This window comes from Amblyomma maculatum, chromosome 8 (genome assembly GCF_055883805.1).
Source record: "Amblyomma maculatum isolate TAMU_Amacu chromosome 8, ASM5588380v1, whole genome shotgun sequence".
In the NCBI taxonomy this organism is placed as follows: domain Eukaryota; kingdom Metazoa; phylum Arthropoda; class Arachnida; order Ixodida; family Ixodidae; genus Amblyomma; species Amblyomma maculatum.
In genome coordinates, this window is record NC_139351.1 from 88,742,874 (window position 1) to 88,766,099 (window position 23,226).

At 45.1% G+C, this 23,226-nt stretch overlaps 2 protein-coding genes and 1 non-coding gene across 4 annotated transcripts in view; 2 read left to right on the plus strand and 1 right to left on the minus strand.

Annotated features, from left to right (window-relative positions):
* The window catches only part of LOC146181736 (uncharacterized), a 17,061-nt gene extending 11,335 nt beyond the window's left edge, over positions 1–5,726 (plus strand). The window contains exons 3-4 of one of the 2 annotated variants that reach the window (XM_084575540.1): positions 3,508–3,656; positions 5,459–5,726. In XM_084575540.1, the coding sequence (XP_084431666.1) occupies positions 3,508–3,656; positions 5,459–5,554 (245 nt within the window). In that variant the 3' untranslated portion in view covers positions 5,555–5,726. The remainder of the gene's footprint in view (positions 1–3,507; positions 3,657–5,458) is intronic. The other variant, XM_084575541.1, reaches the window with a different exon arrangement.
* A 1,863-nt stretch (positions 5,727–7,589) lies between these two features.
* LOC146181739 (U6 spliceosomal RNA) lies at positions 7,590–7,697 on the plus strand. The gene has a single exon (XR_014700516.1). It is a non-coding gene; the product is annotated as a U6 spliceosomal RNA (small nuclear RNA).
* A 2,712-nt stretch (positions 7,698–10,409) lies between these two features.
* Positions 10,410–23,226, minus strand: part of LOC146181740 (uncharacterized) — a 65,779-nt gene continuing 52,962 nt past the window's right edge. Inside the window, exons 22-29 of the mRNA XM_084575544.1 lie at positions 22,239–22,409; positions 20,359–20,482; positions 17,542–17,792; positions 16,438–16,560; positions 13,900–14,066; positions 12,671–12,816; positions 11,801–12,025; positions 10,410–10,583 (exon numbers count right to left, since the gene is read on the minus strand). Of these exons, the coding sequence (XP_084431670.1) occupies positions 10,444–10,583; positions 11,801–12,025; positions 12,671–12,816; positions 13,900–14,066; positions 16,438–16,560; positions 17,542–17,792; positions 20,359–20,482; positions 22,239–22,409 (1,347 nt within the window). The 3' untranslated portion in view covers positions 10,410–10,443. The remainder of the gene's footprint in view (positions 10,584–11,800; positions 12,026–12,670; positions 12,817–13,899; positions 14,067–16,437; positions 16,561–17,541; positions 17,793–20,358; positions 20,483–22,238; positions 22,410–23,226) is intronic.

Sequence of the window (23,226 nt, forward strand, 5' to 3'; positions counted from 1 at the left end):
TGACCTATTTTTTCGCTTTGCCATTTATTATTTCCTGCCTTTTTTCTTTCTTTTCTCTGTAGTGTTGGCTGCCTTTTCTTCCCTTCTTTTTTTCTTCACAGCTCCTCATTATTCTTCTGGGCAAGCGGCGTAGCGGCGTAAGCAGAGTCAACTTACTCTAACGAAAGCGCGGTGGCCGCTATCCAGTGCGCACTCTCCTTATGTGGGCGTTGTCATAATGACAGCCACATTGTGGTGGCGGCCATTATGATAACAACTCCTGATAGCAAACTTATCACTCTGCGGGTGAAATACAGACCACCCCAAGGAACAGTGTTTTCACAATGTTTTAAAGATTATTTGCTCGGAAGTATGAATGCACTCCCATTCTCATTGGTATCCCTTTTTGAGTGAGGTTGAAAGCACCAGAATTTCAGGTTGTGGGTATCACTCTAACTGGATACCTCCTTGTGACTTCAAGCTCTGCAATGTGAAGTACAGGCAACATTTAAGTTCCTCACTTAATATACTGCTCGTCTTGTACTCTCGACATTGCATTCAACGCCATATGTCCCACAAATGCTCATTTCAGCGAGGCTCTATAGTCGCTTTAATGATCGCAAAAGGGAAAGACGCAATACATTATTGCCAGAAGAAAGGGAATTGGCATAAAAGGATGTGCATGCTGCAGTAGCCAGTTTAAATGGTAGAGCAGCTATTAGCAAGCGTTACAACAATCTCTGGTAACTAATACCTGCGACTTGGTTATCGGATGGGTACTTCTACGGAGACAAGGAAGCGATTTCACTTGCAGCGTTTTAATATGTAGGGGATGAGAGGATGCCTCGCCAGGACCGCCCGGGTTGGGTCATTTTCGTGACGCTCGGAAACATTCCTGCTCACGAACCTGAATGTTTAAGCCGTAACGATGATTACGAATGTCCGCAACTTAAAATTAGGTGGCACGAGACAAAATATCAGCTGGTGCTTTAGATAAACTCTAAAAACTTATACTTGATTTCAATTTTGTGGAACGATTAGCATCTTCAAAGTTATCTTGGTCGAGATTAGCTATACATGACCTGCTTATTTGTCGGTAAGCCACGAGGGGACTTTCTGAAGGAGAATAGGCAAAATATTTGCATGTTTTATTATTTAGAAGGACGCATTCAACATTTATGTACACGGATCAAGCAATGGTATTCGCCTACGACCGCTAAATAATTTATATTTGAACCTTTTCTTGATGGTGTTTCGATTTTGGCTCCCTGAACCGAGCAATGGCTGTGACGTCAAGTTGGTGCTTATCTCACACAAGACATAAGAAAAACAGCAGTATGACTGTCAGTACGGCGTTTGTTGCTATACTTATGTCTTTCAGTTAATGAAAATTTTGTATCAACGATAACATTGCATTGTTTTTGTGCATCATGTTACCTGAACAACTGCACGGCAAAGCCATTGTTGAGACGACGAAGACGAAACAGCATGAAGGAATAATTTAATTATAAATTATTTATCTGTCGTAGGCGCATACTGCACGTTAATTCTTTATTCCAGTGATTAAACCAGTTGAAAGAAAAAAAAAAATGGCAACACCGCATTGAAATTCAAGCTTGACTTGCCGTCATATGCTGGAGTTTAACAGATGGTGGCGCCGCCTAGGAGTTGATAAATCAAGTATGGATGGTTCTCCAGAACCACATTTTTTTTTTTTTTTTGTTAGAGCCGTCTTGGACAGTACAACTAAACGATGAAGATGGCGCGTCTTTCAGAAAACCTCCATGTTATGGACCAGACAGAGTTCCGGATATCAATATTTAGGATCACTGAGGAGTTTCGAAACTGGTATGATAGACCCATACTATGTTGCGACATCACAGGGTCGTCACAAATGGCGGACGCGCTGCGACATCTCATCCGCACTTCTATCCACTGACGGTGAATAGGCCAGGGAGAGGAAGAAAGGCTCCACTCCCGTACTGTTCTTTAAATGGACACTTTGTCCTTTTACCTCAAATTTAAGGCATGTGGGTATAGTCCCAAAGCCACATCGGCTATGAGTGATTCGATCTTAACTGAGATTTTACTTAGATGTCCATTAACTTTGATCCGAATAATAATAATAATAATAATAATAATAATAATAATAATAATAATAATAATAATAATAATAATAATAATAATAATAATAATAATAATAATAATAACAATAATAATAATAATAATAATAATAATAATAATAATAATAATAATAATAATAATAATAATAATAATAATAATAATAATAATAATAAATGTTATTATTTCTAAGTTAAAAGGCCAAGTCACTCATAGTCGATGACACTTTGGGACTTTTTTTTTATGCACATGACCGAAGAAAAAAATAATCAAGAACACACACAGGCATCCTCGTAGACTTAGACGTTAAACCATATAAACTCCCATCATCTTAAACAAATGAAAAGCCTAAGGAAGCTAAAATGGCTACCGCAGATGCCGTGAGATAACTCCACAATTTTAGCACGGCCAAAACGCTGGATTACTAGACGACCCCAACATGCTCCCTCTGTGCGGCGTATCGAGAGCCACCTTCAACCACATTGTGTTACATGCAAAAACATCCAGCCAGCGCCCCACAGGGGCCTCACGGACCGATAGGATTGCGAGATCACGGTCTCCAGCTCGGAGCCAGCCTCGTACCAGAACTGGTCGTAGCGATAAATGCTTTTACCGCCACTACTAGGCTGGTGGGAGAACCACAGAGTTCCTTACACTACCTAGAGGGAAAGCTGAGGGCGCTGCACTTCAGCCACTATGGGCGCGCTAAGAATCATGGGCCGGTGTGCTACTTGTTGCGGGACAGTCGGTTTTTCTCGGGTACGTGGAGTGGCGTTACTGCGAAGTTTCTTTTTCGTCATCATCATCATCATCTGAAGGTGCGTACATAGACCGTACATAGACCGTGCGTACATAGGCGCAAAAGCAGACGTCGTCAATAAATGGTTTCTGTTTCCCGAAATGCCACTAAAACCTTCCTTAAGTGATTGCACAACGATAAATATTTTCAAAACATTTTTTTATTTCAAAGTTTGCCTATTAAGTGCGAAATATTGGTATTTGTGCTGCTCAAAAGTAAGCCAATAGGAGAAAGAGCCATCGCTTATATTGGATAAATCTCACACTGGCATTCTGTTTCTCTCTCTTTTTGTAATTTATAGTCACAATATTCAATATTAGGACATTATTTACGGTAGAACAACGTTTATCTTTGCATTAGTTTTGGCCAAAAGTTGTAGTTCTGCACTCGGTAGCTCTCCGGCCCATGATGCTCTGAGCGCCCATGGTGGCTGAACTGGCCGTCTGAAAACTCCATGTAAACTCCCATAGACGGCAGCACAGCTTTCCCTCTAGGTGAGAGTAAGAAACTCTATGGGGAGAACAGAGGAGGGGGGGGGCGAGTTTCGCAGTACACTATCATGGCCTCCGACTGACAACTACGCACCGCTCTACACTTGCACCTTGCAGGCACCGCGTCGGCGCTGAACCCGTTCTCGTTCCTCGGCAAGCTGACCAGAGGCGCCACCATCGGTATCGCAGTGGGCGCCGGTCTGGCCGTCTTCGTCATCCTCGTGTGCTGCCTGGGAACCCTGTGGCACTGCACCAGAAGAAGGAAGGTGCGAATCCGTGACGTCACTGCAGCGTCCATTAATCACATTATACTAACTCCCCCTGCAAATACCTGACAACTTTCTTCGATCAATTCAATGCCCCATCGCGGCAACGGAACTATCAATTGTGGCGCTTTATGTGCCCTCTGTTCGGGCTGTCTTATCCTTGTCCTCGCGTAAAAACATTGACAAAAGAACCCCCCCCCCCCCCCCTCCGCCTTTTTAAATATCCTTAAACGGCCATTGCATAGGCATTATCAGAGGGGGTTTGTGCAGCACCGCTGCAATTCGATAACTAACGAGAATAACAAACTATTACAGCGCAACACAGAAAAAAATGATATTTTTGATGCTGCTGACCATGAATATTGAGCGTTGGTAGACCTCGGTTATGACGAAGATGCATACATCTTTGTTGGTCAAATATTTAGGGGAAACCCTTAAGATGGAGTAGAATTCTAATTAAGGAGTAATTACTCATTGTCATCCACCCGAGCGCAGCCGAGGTTGTTATAGCTGAGGTCACGTGTTCGCTGTATCCAGCCACGTTGTATAGATGCATCTTCGTTATAACCGAGGTTACATGTTTGTGATATCCGAGATCACGTGGTATGCACACCTTTTCCTTATAACCGACGTTGCGTGTTCGGTATATCCGAGATCACGCGGTATGCATGTATCTTCAGCATAACCGTGGTCACGTATTCATTATATCCGAGGTCAAGCGTCGATCCAGGAATAACGCAAACTCACAAATGAACGCAGTAGAGGAAACGCTGTAGAAGCGGCGCACAGAAAAAGGGTTGAAGTGTGTTTCATTTGCTTTTCTGATATGACAATTTTCACGGTTTGTCTATGGATTCCATGTATTTACCTGGTCAGCGCTCGTGTATCAAACTTTCTCATTGCGTTATTTTTTTTTCTGTATTAATTGCGCTGTAATGATTGGCTCATCTATCACCAGCTAGCCATCAACACAACTCTACTGAAGTCAGAATAAGAATACGGGCGTGCGGAAAGAAATGGAATGTACGGCAGAGATGTCGGAAGATAGCGCGCACACATTTAAAGAAAAATAAAACGCTGCCACCAGACCACCTCCTACAGATAGACATTCCATGTATTTACCTGGTCAGCGATCGTGTATCAGATTTTCTCATTGCGTTATTTTTTTCTGTATTGCGCTGTAATGACTGGCTCACCTATCACCAGCTAGACATCAACACAACTCTACTGAAGTCAGAATAAGTATACGGGCGTACGGAAAGAAATGGACTGTACGGCAGAGATGTCGGAAGAAAGCGCGAACACATTTAAAGAAAAATAAAACGCTGCCACCAGACCACCTCCTACAGCCATTTAGCAGCTGCCTCCTCCGGTGCGGAAATGAAGTTCTCGTTGAACGTCATAGCTGGATTACTAACAAACGACATCTATCGGTTGCCAGTGACGAATGCCGCATAACTCAGTGGTAATATTAAGCTTGTAATTGTGAGAAAAATGCAGGGAGCAGTAAAATGCTGCCAATACATTTACCATCACAATTACTGATACAAGATGCGTAATAAATTGGTTCTTACGCTCACACCAACTATCCCCGACGGGCATAAAAAAGAATCAGTTGGATGCTTCGAGCATTCAAAATCACCGTGGCAAATCTGGAGATTCAGAACCATGAGACGCGTAGTGGCGCTCCGCGCGGACTGGAAGCGTTTGTCGACATTTTCGTAGCTTTTCCGGCCCTTTTGAATTCTGACCTATATAATCGACAACATGGTTACGGAGTGCGCTGTTGTATTTTCTTTCAGCAGGAGCAAGAGAGGCTGATCTACTACTCACCGCCCCCCAAGAGAGGCTTTGGCTTCTCGCCATCCGAGACGACCTACCAGGGTTCGCCGCAGTAGGAGGCAACCCTGATCTTGACACACTGAGTGCACCCCCTGAAGACTGACGGGACTGACGAAAAGGAATCGCTACTGTACAAGCTGTCTCTGCGGTTTCCAAGCGCACAAACGCCATGGTTTCGCGAATAAAATGAGGTGATTTTATCGTTACACCGGTTACTTGTTTATGGGGTTTCCGCGAGTGCGTAAGAGGGCGTAACCTTCATATAAATAAAGTAGTTGAAAGGAAAGGTGCAGTATATCTGTCACACTTTTCCGTGGACACCTGACCGCGCCACAAGGGAAGGGAGGAAAGTGGGATTGAAAGTGGATATAGAGGAAGAGGAGCCATGCTACGGAATAATTTCGACCACCTGGGGATTGGTTGGTTGGTTCATAGGAAAGGAAAGGCGCAGTATCTGTCACACTTGCTCGGTGGACACCTGAACAGCACCGTAAGGGAAGGAAGGTTTGAGTGAAAATGGAGAGAGAGAAAGCGGAGCCGTAGTGGAGGGCTACGGACTAATTTCGACCACCTGGGGATCTTTAACGTGCGCTGATAACGTGCACCGACATCCCCAGATGAGGCTGGGACAGGTAGGTCACCGCCGCTTGCGGCCGGGGCTAGCCTGCCACCGAATTTTTATCTGTTGTAGGCCGTCATTGCACCCGCCACCGCTTCAGTGGTGGACGACGGCCGTTGTTGCGGCGCGCGTCTTTCTCACCCTCTTTCTTTTCTTCTCTATTTTCTCTTCTGTCTGCATGAGGCAGCGGAGGTGGCTCAGCTACAGAGTCAGTAGCAGGCCCGTGCATTTTCTTTTAATTCTTCCTACAGCCACAACAACAACAACAACAACAACAACAGGTGGTCAAAACTAGTCCATAACCCTCCACTACGGCTCCTCTTTCTCTCTTTCCACTTCCACCCCTACTTCCTCTCTTTCCTTACTGCGTGGTTGAGGTGTCTACAGAAAGTGAGACAGGTACCGCGCCTTTCCCTTCCTAGAAATCAATCAATCAGTGCTACCTACAATTGATTTACAAGATAGGAAAGACACATTATTTGTCACACTTTCTCCGACAAGTGTGCATTTGGACGATTGTCACGAAATCGGCGCACATTTTTATTAAGCCCGCACGGCGCGAGGCCAGCGCGGCGTCGCATGGAAAGATGGAGAAAAGCCTCCTTCCCCGCGCGAGAGAGCGCGTAGCCTTGTACGCGTCGCCGTCGCCCTCTTTCTCATCACCCGGCGATGACGCGGACTGATTGAACTGATTTATTTATAGGAAGGGAAAGGGCGCGGTACTGTCTCACTTGTTCTCTGTGGACACCTCAACCGCGCCGTAAGGGAAGGGAGGAAGGTGGGAGTGAAAGTGGAAAGAGAGAAAGAGGAGCCGTAGTGGAGGGCTACGGAGTAATTTCGACCACCTGGGGATCTTTAACGTGCGCTGACATCGCACAGCACACGGACGCCTCTTCGTTTCGCCTCCATCGAAACGCAGCTGCCGAGGTCGGGTTCGAACACGGGTACTCCGGCACAGTAGCCGGTCGTCTTACCGATGACGCGAACTCATCAGTCTGGAATACTGGCGCACACGCTGCAACCACTGACTGACTGACTCACTCAACAAGCGGCGCGGTCTCTTTAAATAGGGCGCGTCGCGTCTTCCTGTTAGCACGCGTCAAAGCTAGCGCGCACACACACTTAGCTTCGCTCGTTATAGCGCTCTGTCCTCCTCCCGTCGAGCCGCGCGTCGTCATTGGCTAGGTCCCATAGAAGATTCTCGATTTTTCTGGCGTATTCCGATGACACGGACTCATCAGTCTCATTGTTCAGCATACACAATCGCGTACAAAATACGAAAAAAGAACAGGGTACAATATAAGCACTAAAAATGCGCAACACTTTATAATGTTAGGTTAGGTTAGGTTTGGTTTGGGGGGTTTAACGTCCCAAAGCGATTCAGGCTATGAGAGACGCCGTAGTGGAGGACTCCGGAAATTTCGACCACCTGGGGTTCTTTAACGTGCACTGACTTCACGATGTTAGAGTATGTACTTCTGAAGTACGAGTACGTATACTAAAATTGGAACTACACATAGAAAATTGCATGGCCCCTGCGCAAGGATGACATGCAAAATCGTGAAGTGTTCCATATTTTTAGCTCTTGCGCTGTGTCCTTTGCTTTTGTCCTGTTCTGTGCGCGATTTTCAGTTATGCGAACGGTACACTTAGAAGAGTTTATACGAACCAAATCAGCGAATCCCACCAGCTGTTTGGCAAACTTGCAGCAGTTCTGGTCAGGTTTGGCGATGACATCACTGGATGGCAGTCTGTGATAGTCAGCAGTTTGCAAACGTGTTCCATAACAAAGCAGATTCGACACGAACACACCAAGGTAATCTTCTTCTTCACTTATCACTGCAACACCCTGCCGCAACCAACGTTTTCAGATCGAAAGTAACCTAAAAATGTTGGGCGGGACATAGTAGTTGTTTGGTTGGTTGGTTGCACAACTTTTATTTCCATCGGAAATGGGCGTCCTTTTCCCCGCCCCCGGCACGCGTGCCGGGGAAGACGAGGAGTCGTGCGCCCGCGGATTAGAGGCTGGCAGGTAGCCCTTGGCTGGTTGCGGCCTCTTCCGCCAGATGGACGGTGCGGTGCTGGATCGCAAGGTTTATCAAATAACGTATGACGCATACCCACACAGGGGATCGGCGAAGACGCAAGTTTTGGACAATAGTTCGTTCTTCTTGCCTCTGTAAGTACATATGGGCATATGACACAGACCCATAGTGGGGTATTAGCCGCGGTTCAGTGAAGGTACAAGAAATGAGTACATGATCCCGATTTAGGCTGTATAATATATAACTTTGAAATAGGAACTAGTGCTGATAAAAAGAGAATTTCGAGATGGTAGGGACAGTAGTCAACAAAGAAAAAAGGAGATAAAAAATGAAAATAAAACTTCTAAGTAAAATTAAGACACAGAAACGTCAAAAATCTTCCGGTCGCAACAGATATAGAGCAACTCATACAGAGGTTTTAGGGCATGCCCTTTGACAGTTACCCCAATCGTTTGAGCAATTGAAGAACATGATGGCGGGAAACAGGTGGTTCAAGGTTTCCCTTTGTTATGATATAATAAATAGCCACAAAATTTAAAACAGGTTCAGCCGGTTAAAGCCATGTTTCATTCACTTTTCATGGATGACAGCTTTGAACGGACAAAAAAACCAATGAGAGCACGAGGACTATACTGGTCCACGCTGGTATAAGTTGTAGCTTAGATTACCCATGCTTAAAATCTACCGGCAGTTGCTTTCCCCTAGCAACAGGGTACAGAAGTAGGAAACCTAGCCAACCTTTTCTCTCTCATGAACGCTGTTTCTGTCTTTTTAGTAATACTCCAGAGATGTGCTGGTCCTTTGTTGCGAAAGCAACATTACGCTAGTCGTCGAGCCATTTCGCGTGGCACAGCGTGGGCCAAGCTGCGCATGTGCGAGGAGCTGCATGACGTCAGAGACAGCAGCTGGTGTGTCGGAGCTGCCGTCGCTATACAGCTCTAGAATACGTCGCGGCCGCGCTCTGCCGGTGCCGAAGAAGTGACGTCATAACCGCAGCCGGCGCCAGCTGCGCATCACTCTCTCCGTTGGTTGTGGGGAGATGTGTGTGTGTGTGTGTGTGTGTGTGTGTGTGTGTGTGTGTGTGTGTGCGTGCGTGTGCGTGCGTGTGTGTGTGTGTGTGTGTGTGTGTGTGTGTGTGTGTGTGTGTGTGTGTGTGTGTGTGTGTGTGTGTGTGTGTGTGTGTGTGTGTGTGTGTGTGTGTGTGTGTGTGTGTGTGTGTGTGTGTGTGTGTGTGTGTGTGTGTGTGTGTGTGTGTGTGTGTGTGTGTGTATATACAGCTAGGAGCGCGCTGCCAGATTCGACCAACTATGGAGAAGGAGAGCCCGGCGGCTGCTCAGCGCGTAGTCTAAGCTATCTTAAGCGTAGCCATGCAGCTGTTGCTTTCACAACTCAACTAGCTTTGACTAGAGCTAAACCACTGTCATTAAAAAAACAATATTAATAGGTTCACAGAAAAGGGAAAGAGCAATATCTGTCATACATCTCCGTGGACACTTGAACTACGATTTGAGGGAAGGGTGGAAGGTAGGAGAGAAAGTGGATACAGAGAAAGAGGTGCCGTAGCACAGGGCCACGGAGTAATTTCGACCACCTGGGGATCTTTAAGGTGGGGCTGGGGCAGGTAGGTCACCGCCGCTTGCGGCGGGTGCTAGCCTGCCACTGATTTTTGTCTGTTGTAGGCCGTCATTGCACCCGTCACCGCCTCGGTGGTGGTGGACGACGGCTGTTGTTGCGGCGCGCGTCTTTCTCTCCCTCTTCTTTTTTATTTCTTGTCTATTTTCTCTTCTGTTTGCACGAAGCAGCGGAGGTGGCTCAGCTGCAGAGTCAGTAGCAGGCCCGTGCACTTTCTTTTCTTTCTTCGTACAGCCACAACAACAACAACAGCACTGACATTGCACAGCACACGGACACCTCTCCATTTCGCTTGCATCGAAACGCGGCCGCTGAGGTCGGGTTCGAACCCCGGTACTCCGGATAGCAGCCGGGCGCCTAAACCGATGAGACATCGCGGCGGGTTGCTACATTTTTCGCAAAAGTATTTCTTGTCACAACATTTGCCCATTGGCAACAGTGGCCGTTTACATTCAGTTGCAATTGTACTTATAGCTCTGGCTACAACCCTCGGCAAGCAATATAACCGCTTGCCTGATCTGCAACGCAAATGTTCACAAAACGGTTTGTTGGTTTTGCTCGAACCCCCTTCTTGCTCTCAGCCAGAAAGAGAAGGGAAGAAGAATAGAAGCATGTATTTTATTATTGCTGATGAAGGCGGCGGTGTTTTTTAGCGCGTTCCTTGGTCGGCCACCTTGGCGGAGCCGGTGTTTTGCTTCTTGTGCATCATGAACATCATGACTGCGGCGATGATGAACACGCTCATCAGGCAGGCAACTACAATGCCCGCGATGGCCGCTGTGCTCAGGCCTGTGTCATACAGAAGGAAGAAGAGAAGGAAGCAGGAAAAAGATTGATATGTTAGTGCTAATCGTTTGTAGCCAGTGAAGAAACAACAACAATAACAACGACCACAATACCAACAGCAACAAAGCTTGCTTTGTCGGAAGTCGGATCACCTTAACTAGTCTTCACCGCTTGTGTGACATTAATGACATAGTCGAGAGCATGAACTCAGCTTTTCTTGACAGCTGATTGGTTTGGTCCGGTTTGTGGGGTTTAACGTCCCAAAGCGACTCAGGCTATGAGAGACGCCGTAGTGGAGGACTCCGGAAATTTTGACCACCTGGGGTTCTTTAACGTGCACTGACATCGCACAGCACACGGGCGCCTTGCTTTTCGCCGCCATCGAAAAGCGGCCGCCGAGGCCGGGATTCGATCCCGCGTCCTTGAGAACAGTAGTCGAGCGCCGTAACCACTGCGCCACCCCGGCGTGGCTCTTGACAGCTGAAAGACGCCGTTAAGAAAAAAAGTGAAGGGCATACCACCACGCGTTACTTGTGACTGGATGGAGTCCCAAATACTAAATATGGCCAGTGGAACAAAAATCTTATGCATTCTGCCTAGCATGAGAAAGTAGAACGAACAGTTGACACAATCTACAGGTTTACTAGGGATCAAATGCCAGTGGCAATTTGTAAATGTCTAACTTAACAGCAACCGACTACTGCGCATAAAGATACGCAAGTAGCTGTTTCAAACACATGCCCAGAAAATGTTCAGAGCACCTCAATCTGCAGGGACTGCAGCGCAATCGAAGAGCGACATTCGAGCGAAACCCATTAAAGTCGACTAAGTGGCAACAACTAATCCAGTCAGAAATAAGGACTTAGCGGTTTACATGCACATGTAAGTGTACATGCCTCATGCAGAAGCGAGGAGGAAATTGCAACCTAGATGATATTTTGAATCGGAAGGCCACACTAACGTACAATTACACAGCTCCCAGGTCTCTATTCGCCCACTACCATCCTTTACACAATTAAGGAGATTTCAGAGAAATTCTCAGTGTTGCACACTAAACCTACTTTACTGCTGCTATACCACTAAGCCGCGTCGTGATCTGCCCGTGACGTCATTGTTTATGAGTGTCCAGAAGTGTACGTGGTGACATACACACCACAGAGAGACGGAGAAGTTGCAGAATTCGCGGGTACGATCTGTTTCATCAAAAAGATGGATCTTACCGTCCTCCACCTCGAAGACTGTGAAGGAGCCCGTGGAGGAGGCGAGACAGGTGATCTGGCGCTGCTTGATTCCCAGTTCCGTCATGTCCCGCTGGGTCCACTCCTCGTCCCGCTCGTGCCAGCGGAAGCAACGCAGCACCATGCCGTGCACGCGGGAATCGTTGCCCGTCTGTCGCATCTGCAGGCTTACAGAGTCGCGGAGGGACACGCCCTTCACCGCCTCGCCTGTCAGAAAGAGCGGATGCCACGGGTCTCTTCAGCGAGCGGGCCCTAGAAGCGTCTACGGACAGTGGTACGTTGACACCTTCGCGGGCCACAGATGCGTCTATAAAGGGCTGCAAAATGTTCACAAAGACTGCAGCATAAGAACCAGCAAGCCAACCAGCGAATATTATATTACATCACTGTGGCAGAAGACGATACAGCAAAAAGAAAGAAGGCATGAGGGAGCGTTACGTCAGTTGGCTGACCTTTGCAAATTACGACCTCTTGAAGCAATAGCCTTTTGTCTTTCACACATTCCAGGCACGCTAGAGTAGGCATTATATGACAGCCGATGACCGCTAAGTGGTCTGTGAAATATGTCATGTGATTCAACACGGGAGTCTTCGTTCTTTAAGTATTCTACCCCAAGGTTCTGGACAGAGTGCCCCGGAGAGGCGGTGATCCAAGGTTCCAATGTAGGATCAGGATGAATTTTTCTTCAGGTATACGAAGCCACTAACAATGCTGTATAGGCTTCCTTTGTAGCATATGACAGCTTCTAGAAGGAGTACGCCAATGAGTAATTACTCCCTTATTAAATAACGTTTTTTAAGCTGCGATCTGAAAGTTTCGCACTGTATGCATGCTCCATCTAGGTTAACTGACCTGTGTCTGGAGTCCGGAATGTGACAGAGACGACGGGCGTCATCCGAGTTCCAACGTCACTGCCGACGTACGGATTGGTCTGGTGCACCGTTACCACCAGCACCACACCTTGGCACATTCTGGAGCCGCACTTCCAGATCTGGAACCTGGCATAGGACGGCAGACCACTGTTAGTCCTCTGCAGCAGTGTGCGGACAATGCTTCTATAAAACTTTACATGTAGAATATATGCTATTACTGGTCGTTTGCTTAGTACGATTCCGGTTTCAGACATCTGAGGCTTGGACAAACAAGATAACTTTTACTCTGGATAACGCTAGCTTATACGAGAGGATTAGGGAGAGAGAGAAAGCACTGACCCTGTCCATGTTTCTTTCTCCCTTGTACAATTTAGTGCCGTCCACTGTAAAAATGCTGTGCCAACTAGCCTAAGGATGAGTGTCAAATTTCGCTGTGGTGTGACATCTGAATAGAATATATGCTATTACTGGTCGTTTGCTTACTACGATTCCGGTTTCAGACATCTGAATGTGAGGATAGTTTTAATAGGTGTAGTAAAATGAGAAAAAAGCTTGAATGTGCGTGAGAAGGTTGAAAATTTTGCTGTGTCTTGATTGCTTAGGTGAAATAGCCTCAAGTTCAATTCACGATGTGACTGCCATTGAACGCGCATCCCCCCCCCCCCCAACCGCGTTTGCAACTAAATATGCAGATCGAACAAAGCTCAGTGTTGTGCACTTTATTGTAATAACCGGAGAGTTCTAGAAAGAAAAATGAAGAAATAAACAGATTATACAAAAGGACACGGCACGCAACAGCCACAAATTTTCTCTTCAGTTCTTGGGTTTGATTACCGATTCTTTTTCCTTTCAGAGCTCTAGTAGGACCACACCAAAGCGAAATTTGACACTCATCCTTAGGCTAGTTGGCACAGCATTTTTGCAGTGGACATCACTAACTTGTACAAGGGAGAAAGAAACATGGACAGGGTCAGTGCTTTCTCTCTCTCCCTAATCATCTCGTATAAGCTAGCGTTATCCAGAGTAAAAGTTATCTTGTTTGTCCAAGCCGCTGTATTCCTGGTCGGAGGGCCTAGCCTGCAGCAACAGTTGACCACACAATTAAAGTTTATTCCCCCTCTCTACAGAGTTCCGTATTTGCTAAACACAGCAAACCCTTTCCGTACGTGGTCCTTTTTCGGGTTAGCTCCTACACATAGTTGAGCTCACTTCTCCCAGAGGGCTTTGTCGAAGCTGATGGCCACGTCCGAAGAGCCTGGCCGGTCGAGGCTCGGGATGGTCACTTGGTCTTTGCTGAGGAACCGGTGGTGGATATGTGTCACCTGGTCGGCCACAAAGCGCACCTGTTGGCCCTTGGGCAGTCTCGACGAAGTCACCTAGAGAAAAGGCAAAATCAATGAAAGTCAGTCGCCATGTCCTACAGGCGTCCTTTGGCCATACCAAATCTGTTTCGGCCGGAACTTTTCTCTCCGAAATGATTGTTAGACAACGCTCTAATATACACATACTAATATAAGACATCCTGTTACATTATAGGCTCCTCCTCGTCAGCCCAGTTATGCCCGATTTAATTTGCGATAAAGATTGTGATGACCACTGCGGTCGCTTATCACCATTCGACCCTCTTCTGCGCCAGCTGCAGTCCCTTTAGTATACGCGAATATATCTCTACTTACCGATCTGAATTTTTGCGACTTACGGCAACAACTTATTTCTCTCCGAATATATCTCTCAACCACCACCGATTATCTTGTCTTTACTTTGCATTACATATTATTGCCTATACTGATGGGTCGGCGTGATATTGCGTAGGGTGGCCGGGAGCTTGTGGCTCTCAGCGACTCTTAGAGCCCACCCCACCAGCTCCTTTTGTGCAGCTGGGTCCGAGCTGGACACCGCGATCTCCCATCGCTCTATGTCTGTTGGTTGCCAATTGCAGGGTGGCCGCTCTCGCCCGGGCCGCTTCTTGCCTATCCATTTCAGCCCGCGGTAAGTAGGTGGTACAAATGTTTCAATTACCGCAATTAAATAATAGTCATTAAATTGAACTGCAGACTACACTTTTAGGTCAACTATTATTGCATAGCTTTTTTCATGTATAATTCCACAGAAATAATTGTACGTCTTAATTGTCGTCACACCAACGCGATGGTGTAGCGGTTACGGCGCCTGACTGCTGTACCCAAGGATGCGGGATCGAGTGCCGACCGCGGCGGCCAGTTTTCGATGGAGGCGAAAATCAAGGCACCCTTGTGCTGTGCGATATCATTGCACGTTTAAGAACCCAGGTTTTTAGAAAATTCCGGAGCCCTCCATTACTGCGTCTCTCATAGCCTGAGTCCCGTTTCGGGACGTCAGACCCCATAAACTAATTATCATTATTAATTAACCGTGAATAAAAAATGAAATTTATGCTAGAGTATCAAGCAGCATATCTTTTGATGGCTTATACCGGGTACGATATTGCACGCACTAATGGCAGTTCTTTGTTAATGACCATAAAATAGCTCATTCTATATAACAATTCGACTCTAGGAAGGCAAGCCATGTATCGTTAAAAACGTCTCGCTGAGTAGAATCCAAAATCAAACTACAAAACATGTAAAAGCCTTGCAAAAACGAGCGAATGCTCGTCTTGCTTGTTAGAAAAACACGCAACCGATGCATAATAGTAGTACTTAATGCACTTATGGAGACTTAAGTGACCTAGATAATTTCTTCGTTACCTTTTGAAGCGAAAACCAGTCCTGGGTACTGATTTTTGTTAACATTCTCATGTTACGTTTCGTGGCGCTCAAGTAGCGCACGCTCAAAAATATAGCCTTCCATCGTGGCCTCAATAATAAAATATGGATGATAGTTGCTTAGCCCGGTTTCACTCAAGATTTTAGCCTAACACGACGCTTTGTTGACTTGATTGCTAACTTACCTCTGTTTTGCTAGGCAAAAGACAACTGCTTCTAACTATGGACGACCATCAAATCAGACAGGTGATGTTCAAGTTGGTCACTCTACCGAAAAAAAGCTGTGAGATGGAGAAAACTCTTAGGCTTATACAGTGTCACAGAAATACAATACAAATCTAATAATACGTCACACATTGTAATATATTTCGTGTGATATATTTATGACCATGAATGACATTTGCATAAAGCTGGATGAGAAAGCCTAAATCAGATTATTGCACCATATAATGTTTTCAGCATGGCACATGTATATGTCCCAGGATGCCATAAAAGTATTCACAGCAAGCTGTTCGTGTCTAGCCTAGACTCTTGGAGCCTAGATCATTTATTTACCAGTTGCGAAAATACTGTCCATTCATCTAATCATACCTGAAAATTGTGGATAATCGCACTTTATTCCACAGCAAAACTGGTTATGAATGCAATTTTGCTCATATCAGAAGGTTGAACCATCGCAATAAAAATATCCGCAGATCATCCCACAAGACCCTTCTAGAATTCTGCTGTGTATTGTCCACAAAGCCCCTTATTGATCCTCTATGATCTTAACTACTCAGTGCGAACAGAGGACGGACTGTAAAAGTAACATTTTGCTACGAATATCAAGGTTAGACCCCTGCCTTTAATACGCTCCTAACTATATCTTACAATATTACACAATTACTACACCATTAAAAATGAATGTCCCAAAAAAGTTGGACTTGCCAGGCGGCAACATTTAAAGGCATATTTTAAGGAGTCGCTCTTAAAAGAAACTGTTATATCGTGTCATGGGACATACCTCCTCGATTCTCCGTTGGGCGTTTTCCACGTTTCTTCGAACTTGGTCGGTGTCCGGGTAGCGAACGCTCACGTTTCGTACCCACATGTACACGGCCTCGAGCGTGTCGAAACCGACGGGAATCTGGGAAAGTAAACCCACTTGTCAAATAAAAAGAGAGAAAGGGCACGGGCGATATAGATATTTATAAGGAAGGACGCACGTAGGTTTGATAACCATGTTTCGTGTCCCCTCCCTACTGAAAAAATTGTATGAGGCAATAACCTCACATTTTCTAACGCAATCTCACTCAATTCACATAACAAATCACATACAAGTCGCATATAATTGCATAAGGTCTCATAGTTTCTTGTACATTATCATAAATTATGTACGATATTTTATGATTATGACGTGCACCGTATGAGATCCTATGCGATTAGATGAGATTTTATGAGGTTATTGCCCGGTAGAACTTTTGGTTTTTTAGTAGGGCTACCACATACTAAGTTGAAGAGTAATCGATAAAGCGTGTTTGTGAAAATGGGACGTGGCAATGCAATAATTGAATAAGTTAAGCTTATCCCTACTCAAAAAACTGTATGAGGCAATAGCCTCACATTTTCTCACTCAGTCTCACTCATTTCACATAACACATCACATACAAGTCGCACATAATTGCCTAAGGTCTCGTAGTTTCTTGTACATTATCATAAATTATGTACGATATTTTATGATAATGATCTGCACCATTTGAGAGTCTATGCGATTAGATGAGATTTTATGAAGTTATTGGCCGGTATAACTTTTGGTTTTTCAGTAGCTGTGCCCAAAGCATCAAACGATGACTACGTAAAAATCAAGAGCTGAAGGGGACGGAATATAGAGTTAAGTCTAAGAAACACTAGTACAAGCAATTGTCTCTACTCTCTTTCTCAATGAAAGGCAGCTAGCTGTGTCACACAAGAAGTCAAGGACACCTGACACTGCGCAACGTACTTGGCAAAGCTGAAGTGTGTTCATACAGATATATCCCTGGTTGTCATGGTGCAGATTTAAAGCCGGAGGGTCTTCCTACAGCTATAGCCGTGGAAGCGTGATAGAAGGAAGCGTATCGACGCTTGCCTTTTTCTTGAGGGCCACCTCCGAGATGACCGAGGTGGCCTCCAGGGCTCCCGAAACGAGGTCCACGTTTCCGCGGGCCATCATGACCCTGCATGCCTGGTACAGGGCATGTACGTCTCCCGCCTCAAGTCGTTTAGCGTTTGTGCTCTGGAAGGTGGCGCCGAGAAGCTGGTCCAGAACGCGCCTCGGCGCTTCGACTGAGTCCTCGGACAGCGCTGACACCAGGCTCACCACGCTGGAGATCTTGTCGCCTGGTCCGTGAGAATTAGAACAGCGAAAATGCAAGGTGACATGAAATAGGCGGGCGAGATGTTCTAGAAAAAATTTTCTCCTGTGGCGATGGTTTCAGTTTGCGCTAATCTGGGCTATAGCGCTGCAGCAACCGGTACCAAGCGGTTGATCACTCTTAACTCGTTACAGAGAACGAGATAGGTATATGTGCAAAGAAATTCATTTTTTGTTTTACACAATTGCTAAACTTGTGAGTGAACTTATCTGCATACTATACAGCACTAATGCGTCAGCATTAGATGCCCCGTTCTGGAAAAACTGTCCGGCATGGGGAGTTTTCTAAAGCCTCCACGTGGCGAGGTTCGTAGGTGGCCATGTGGATGGAGGAAAATTTTCTCCATTTTTTTTTGTAGCGAGAGCTACATTGGCCACAGTGCCTATCGCCGGGCCTATCCGGTCCCTGTACGCGCCTGTCCGAAGAGCGAAGAAAAAAGAAATAATAATAATAATAATAATAATAATAATAATAATAATAATAATAATAATAATAATAATAATAATAATAATAATAATAATAATAATAATAATAATAATAATAATAATAATAATAATAATAATAATAATAAGAAGAAGAAGAAGAAGAAGAAGAAGAAGAAGAAGAAGAAGAAGAAGAAGAAGAAGAAGGAGAAGAAGAATAATAATAATAAGAAGATTTTGTGAGAGGCGGTAGCTGGCAGCTGATATGGCCGAGCACTAACTGGTCGTAGAGCTTCTTAATATTACGTTTAGCAGGAGCTTCCAACTCGGGCCTCTCCTTTCATATGGGAGGGTGATATCAGAATCAGCCTGCCAAAACCCTCGCATTCACGTTATCCTTAGGCTACGCAAGCACGTTCATACGGCTCGGTTAAAACGGGGTTTTATATGTTGGCTCGTAGCTTACGCTATCGCGTCATCTTGAAGGCGTTAGTGAAAACAGAGAGAAAGAGGTACCGTAGTGGAGGGCTTTCAACCACCGCGCGATAGAGGCTTTCGCTTCATCGCACTGTAGTGGTCAAAAGTGCCCCCTATGACATAAATAAAGCTGAAACTATAGAGTAAACTACTATGTTTCAAAGCCATGTCTTTACTTTCAGGCCGAACCTAAGCGTAGCCATACGGATTGCTCTCGCGTAACTCCAGGTTTAACCACAAGCTAAACCACAGCTATTTTGTTTTCAGAAAGACGAGGGTTTTTGCCACGGGAAGAGTACGGAGAGTAGCTACGTGGAATGAGGAGATTTTGACGTGGGTGGATGAATAAGGAGCTAGAGGGTGGAGACTGAGGAGGAACCTGAGCTGATAAGGGGTGCGGAGATATCAGAGCAGCGCTCATTGTTGCTTATGTGCATGTGCGCCCAGTTTTGTTGCGGCAGTTTTCGCCGAGTGGAATTCAGATTTGTTTCCAGTGTCATCCCATATACTATTTCTTGTCAACGCGCCTTTTCCCGCTATTTTTTTTTCATAACCATGCACAAAATGGTCCAACAAGCGGTTTCTTCAACACGGATGCCCGTCTTTCATTGAAGTGGTTGCGTGAGGGAGTTCAAACGGTTAAAACACCCGTTATACTCTTCTCGAGGGGAGTGCAGGAAGTATGTCAGTGTAAATGAGTGCAGAGAAGATAAAAGGTTCAATAAGCTGGTTTTCAAGAAATGTGTGTATCGTGTAATGCAAAAAGGAATGAAAGCTGATGCTAGGTATTTCCGTCGGTTCGGTCCAATGATTGCCTGCTAACCCAGTCGGAAAAAACTGCAGAAAATTTTCTGATGTTACGACAGAATTTCTGCGGTTTTTGACTGGAAACCTGTTGTGAAAACAGAACATTCTGTAGTAACATCAGAAATTTCTGTAATTACAACAGAAAGCTGCTACAGAACTACAGACAACAGTAATATACTACAGATAAACTACAGAACTACAGAAAATTTTGATGGTTACAATAAAACTGCAGGATATTTTGTTCTGTTTTGGGTATTTTTTTTAAAGGCTTGCCTGCTAATGTTTTTTTAAAGGCTTGTGGAAACTTCTATCATTCGTTTCTGGCGTTCTTCGACCAAAGCTATGCTTTCCTGCGCTAAAAAAAGAAAAGAAAACGTGCATCAAAACACGCCTCCTCATTTGTTTTTATTTTCTCTTTTTGCATGATTTGTCAACTGTGAAAACTCCGCTGAATGAATAAAAATTACAGGATTATATTTAGGATTTTCTTTGGCTTCGTCTTCAGAACATATTCCGATGTCCTAACCGGGGAAATTATGTGGACATCATAACCTGTTGCGACGTCTCGCTGACACATCTCGCAGACACTAGATATTCAATAAGAGCCTAGAAAGGCTTTGCCTTAATATATTTTTTTTCTTCACGGTGCCCAGATAAGCGGACGTCTGGTCTATAGATAAGCCGACTGTTTTCCCTCACACAAGCGGCAAAAAAGCACGCGGAGGCATTCAGGTAGTCATGCGCTCGGAAAGAAATGAGCGTCAGTTGCGAAAACCTCTATTCTGTCCGGCGTATAAAAGCCCGATGTGAAACGACAAGCCGTACCTTGGCGATATAGCATGGCGGATCTCTTGAAGGCCAGCGTGATGCTCTCGCTCAAGTTTCCAGGAGGCACTGTCTCTAGGGAACTGTTGCAGAACATGCCGCACTGCTGCGACGCGTCGCACACCTGGAACAGAATAACGACCACATCTAAAATAACATTTCCAGTGCCCCAGCAAAACAGTGATCGACTGCCTCGTTTCACGGCTAGAAGCTGTTGGACCTGATCGAATATTTGGCGCGATGTTACTCTACTAAATCGGACGCCAGTATATTAGGTAAGGAAATGAAGAAGCATCAGTAATGACTACTGAACCTCAGAAAACGAGATTTTTGTTCAAATATTTAAGAGCGAGCATGTGTGAAAATTGAACGAAAAGTTTCCGTATTCGTTCCTCGTCAGTTTAACCCTATACGAATAAGTATATTTGTGGGACCCCCAAATGCCCCGCGCGCACAATGGCGGTTCATTTTGAATCGACGACCAAGCGAGGTAATCTGATAATGATTGAACTCGTGACACTGAAGCATGATGAAGATACCTGCCAATTTTAGCACAACGCTCGCCTTAGCTGCTTTCTACGAAAAAAAAAAAAACGGAAGATTGTGCACCTAGGCAAAGTGAAGGAAGAATAAGAACATCACAAGCTGTTGTACTGGCCCTTTTTCGCTTGCCTTGCAAAGTTTGTGCGACAAAAAGCAAAAAACAAAATCCGACAACACTACAATAAATGTTCCTGAAATACTTTTGTGTGATTTGGTCAGTTATTTAACCACTGGTACAATGTTGTTTTTCCGTAGTATTTTGGCATGCGTAGAGTATTCATGCGTAGAGTATATTTTCATCTTGTTCATCTTCACACGTCTCTTTTTTGGCCATCCTACTTGCTTGGATGAAGCTGCCGCTGCAATGTAAGCACTTGGGAGCAGGTCTGTATTCCTCCGCGACTGTGTAGTGGCACTTATAGCAGGATGTGGATCCTTTCCAATCGGACCCACTCGACGCGTATGCAAATTCAATGGATTGCAGTTTCCTCGACTGCGACTGCATGTTCCATCCTGCTTGTTTCGCCTTTTTCCGTCTGTGTCCACCAAAGCTTATTTTTAGATTTCATTTTAAGGCTAAAGCCTCTATAGGCTCATGGCAGCGGACAGAAAGTGTCTGTCCGCAGAGGGTGCCTCACCGTCGCTGTCGAAAAATACGTGATTTATAAATAAAATAACGGTTCTATGAGGCAGAGGATGAAAAATATTCCAATGTGCAAAATATTGTTGATGTGGAGTAATTAATAATCTAGGGCAAACATTCAATTAGACGTTGAAATAGCCATAGATGTCGATATAGTGTGCAGACGTCAAAACAGCCACGGATGTCGAAATTGTGCAAAATGCATCAAAATTGTGCAAAATGATGAAAAGCTGTAATTTCAGGCCTCGTCAAAAGTATAGAAAGAGAAAAAAAAGCGAAAAAAGGAGCAAAAAGAGAAAAAAGGAAGCAAATGAATTAAAAAACGGCAAATGAGTGAAAAGAGTCGAAGGAAAGGCTTTTGCCTTACCGCACTTAAGAAAGATCTAAGTGCCTCCAGTGAATCTTTTCATACTGTGGTCAAGCGAACTTCTGGCGTCATCGTCATTACGGCCAATCAACATCTGTTCACGTGACATTGTGACGTCATCGCCATCTGGATCAATCAGGCTCTTTCGTGACTAACCCAGTACGGCAAAATCGCATGATGTTAATTCACATTAATATTGTACGATCTGCTGTTGTGCTGTTCTACAGAGTGGTTTTCTTGCAGACATCCTCGACAGAGCATGCGAACTTGTTCTTTCCCGGGGGTAGCTTTAGTGAAAGGAGTTAAAGGAAAGTAAGGACGACCTACCTTTGCGCAGACGGAGCTGAAGTTTGTCGACGGCACGATGAACTCGAGGAAGGGAGAACGCTGCACGGACGTTAGCGGGACCGTGGCATCTTCCCTGTCTTTCATCCAGAGTTGGTAGGTCATCGGGTGCGCGCTGGCCGGTACTGCGCATGCTCCAACCACAGCCGTCGTCTGCAATAGCGACAGCATGCCTTTCTTGAAGGATATACCTGTTCGGCTGCGCTTTATCACTACGAATTAAATAAGCAGTTAACAGCTTAAAAGAATATGCAGACGTCAAGAAAGCTGACTCGTTAACTTTTCGATGGAACACATTGAGGATAATGTTTGTGCACGTGCATACAAAATTTCATACAAAATTGTCAAAATAGTGGGAAATAATAATATTAAAACATTAGAGGATATAAAATCAAAACAACATGTATTATTGGAAGCACGCTGTATTCGCAAATGTCCTAGAAGTATAAAAAAATCAAGAAAATAGAAGACATATTGATTAGTCCTGGTTCCAAAATCTGCCTCTAAAAAAGTTGCGGGGCGCGTGCTACCAAGCGCAATGTTTACGAATTCATAATGCTCTAGCTTTTGAACGCCCAATATCTCAAGTAAGAACTGCATTTGGCGGCGTCGTGTGAAGCCTCGGTGTAGACAGGATTGTGGAGGCTGAAATCCCCTCCCCACGCTTACTGGAAAGGAGAGACAGGAGCAGGGGAAGGAAAGTGGGACAGGGAGGATAGACAGAAAGGATGAGAGGAAAACCGCGTGAGTTACGGCGTCGTAAGACTGCCGGAGCTACACAAGCATAAAGCAACAAAGGCCTCTAAAATGATTTCTTGAATGGCCCACAACTGAAAACACTGGGGTTTGATTAAGAATGACAATGTATATTTTTAAGAAGGGGCTCCTGCGGCAGACTGAGTCGTTTTACTTATCCTAGTTGTCGACATTCTAGGTTACCATTAGTAACATAGGATGGACAGAATCCCGA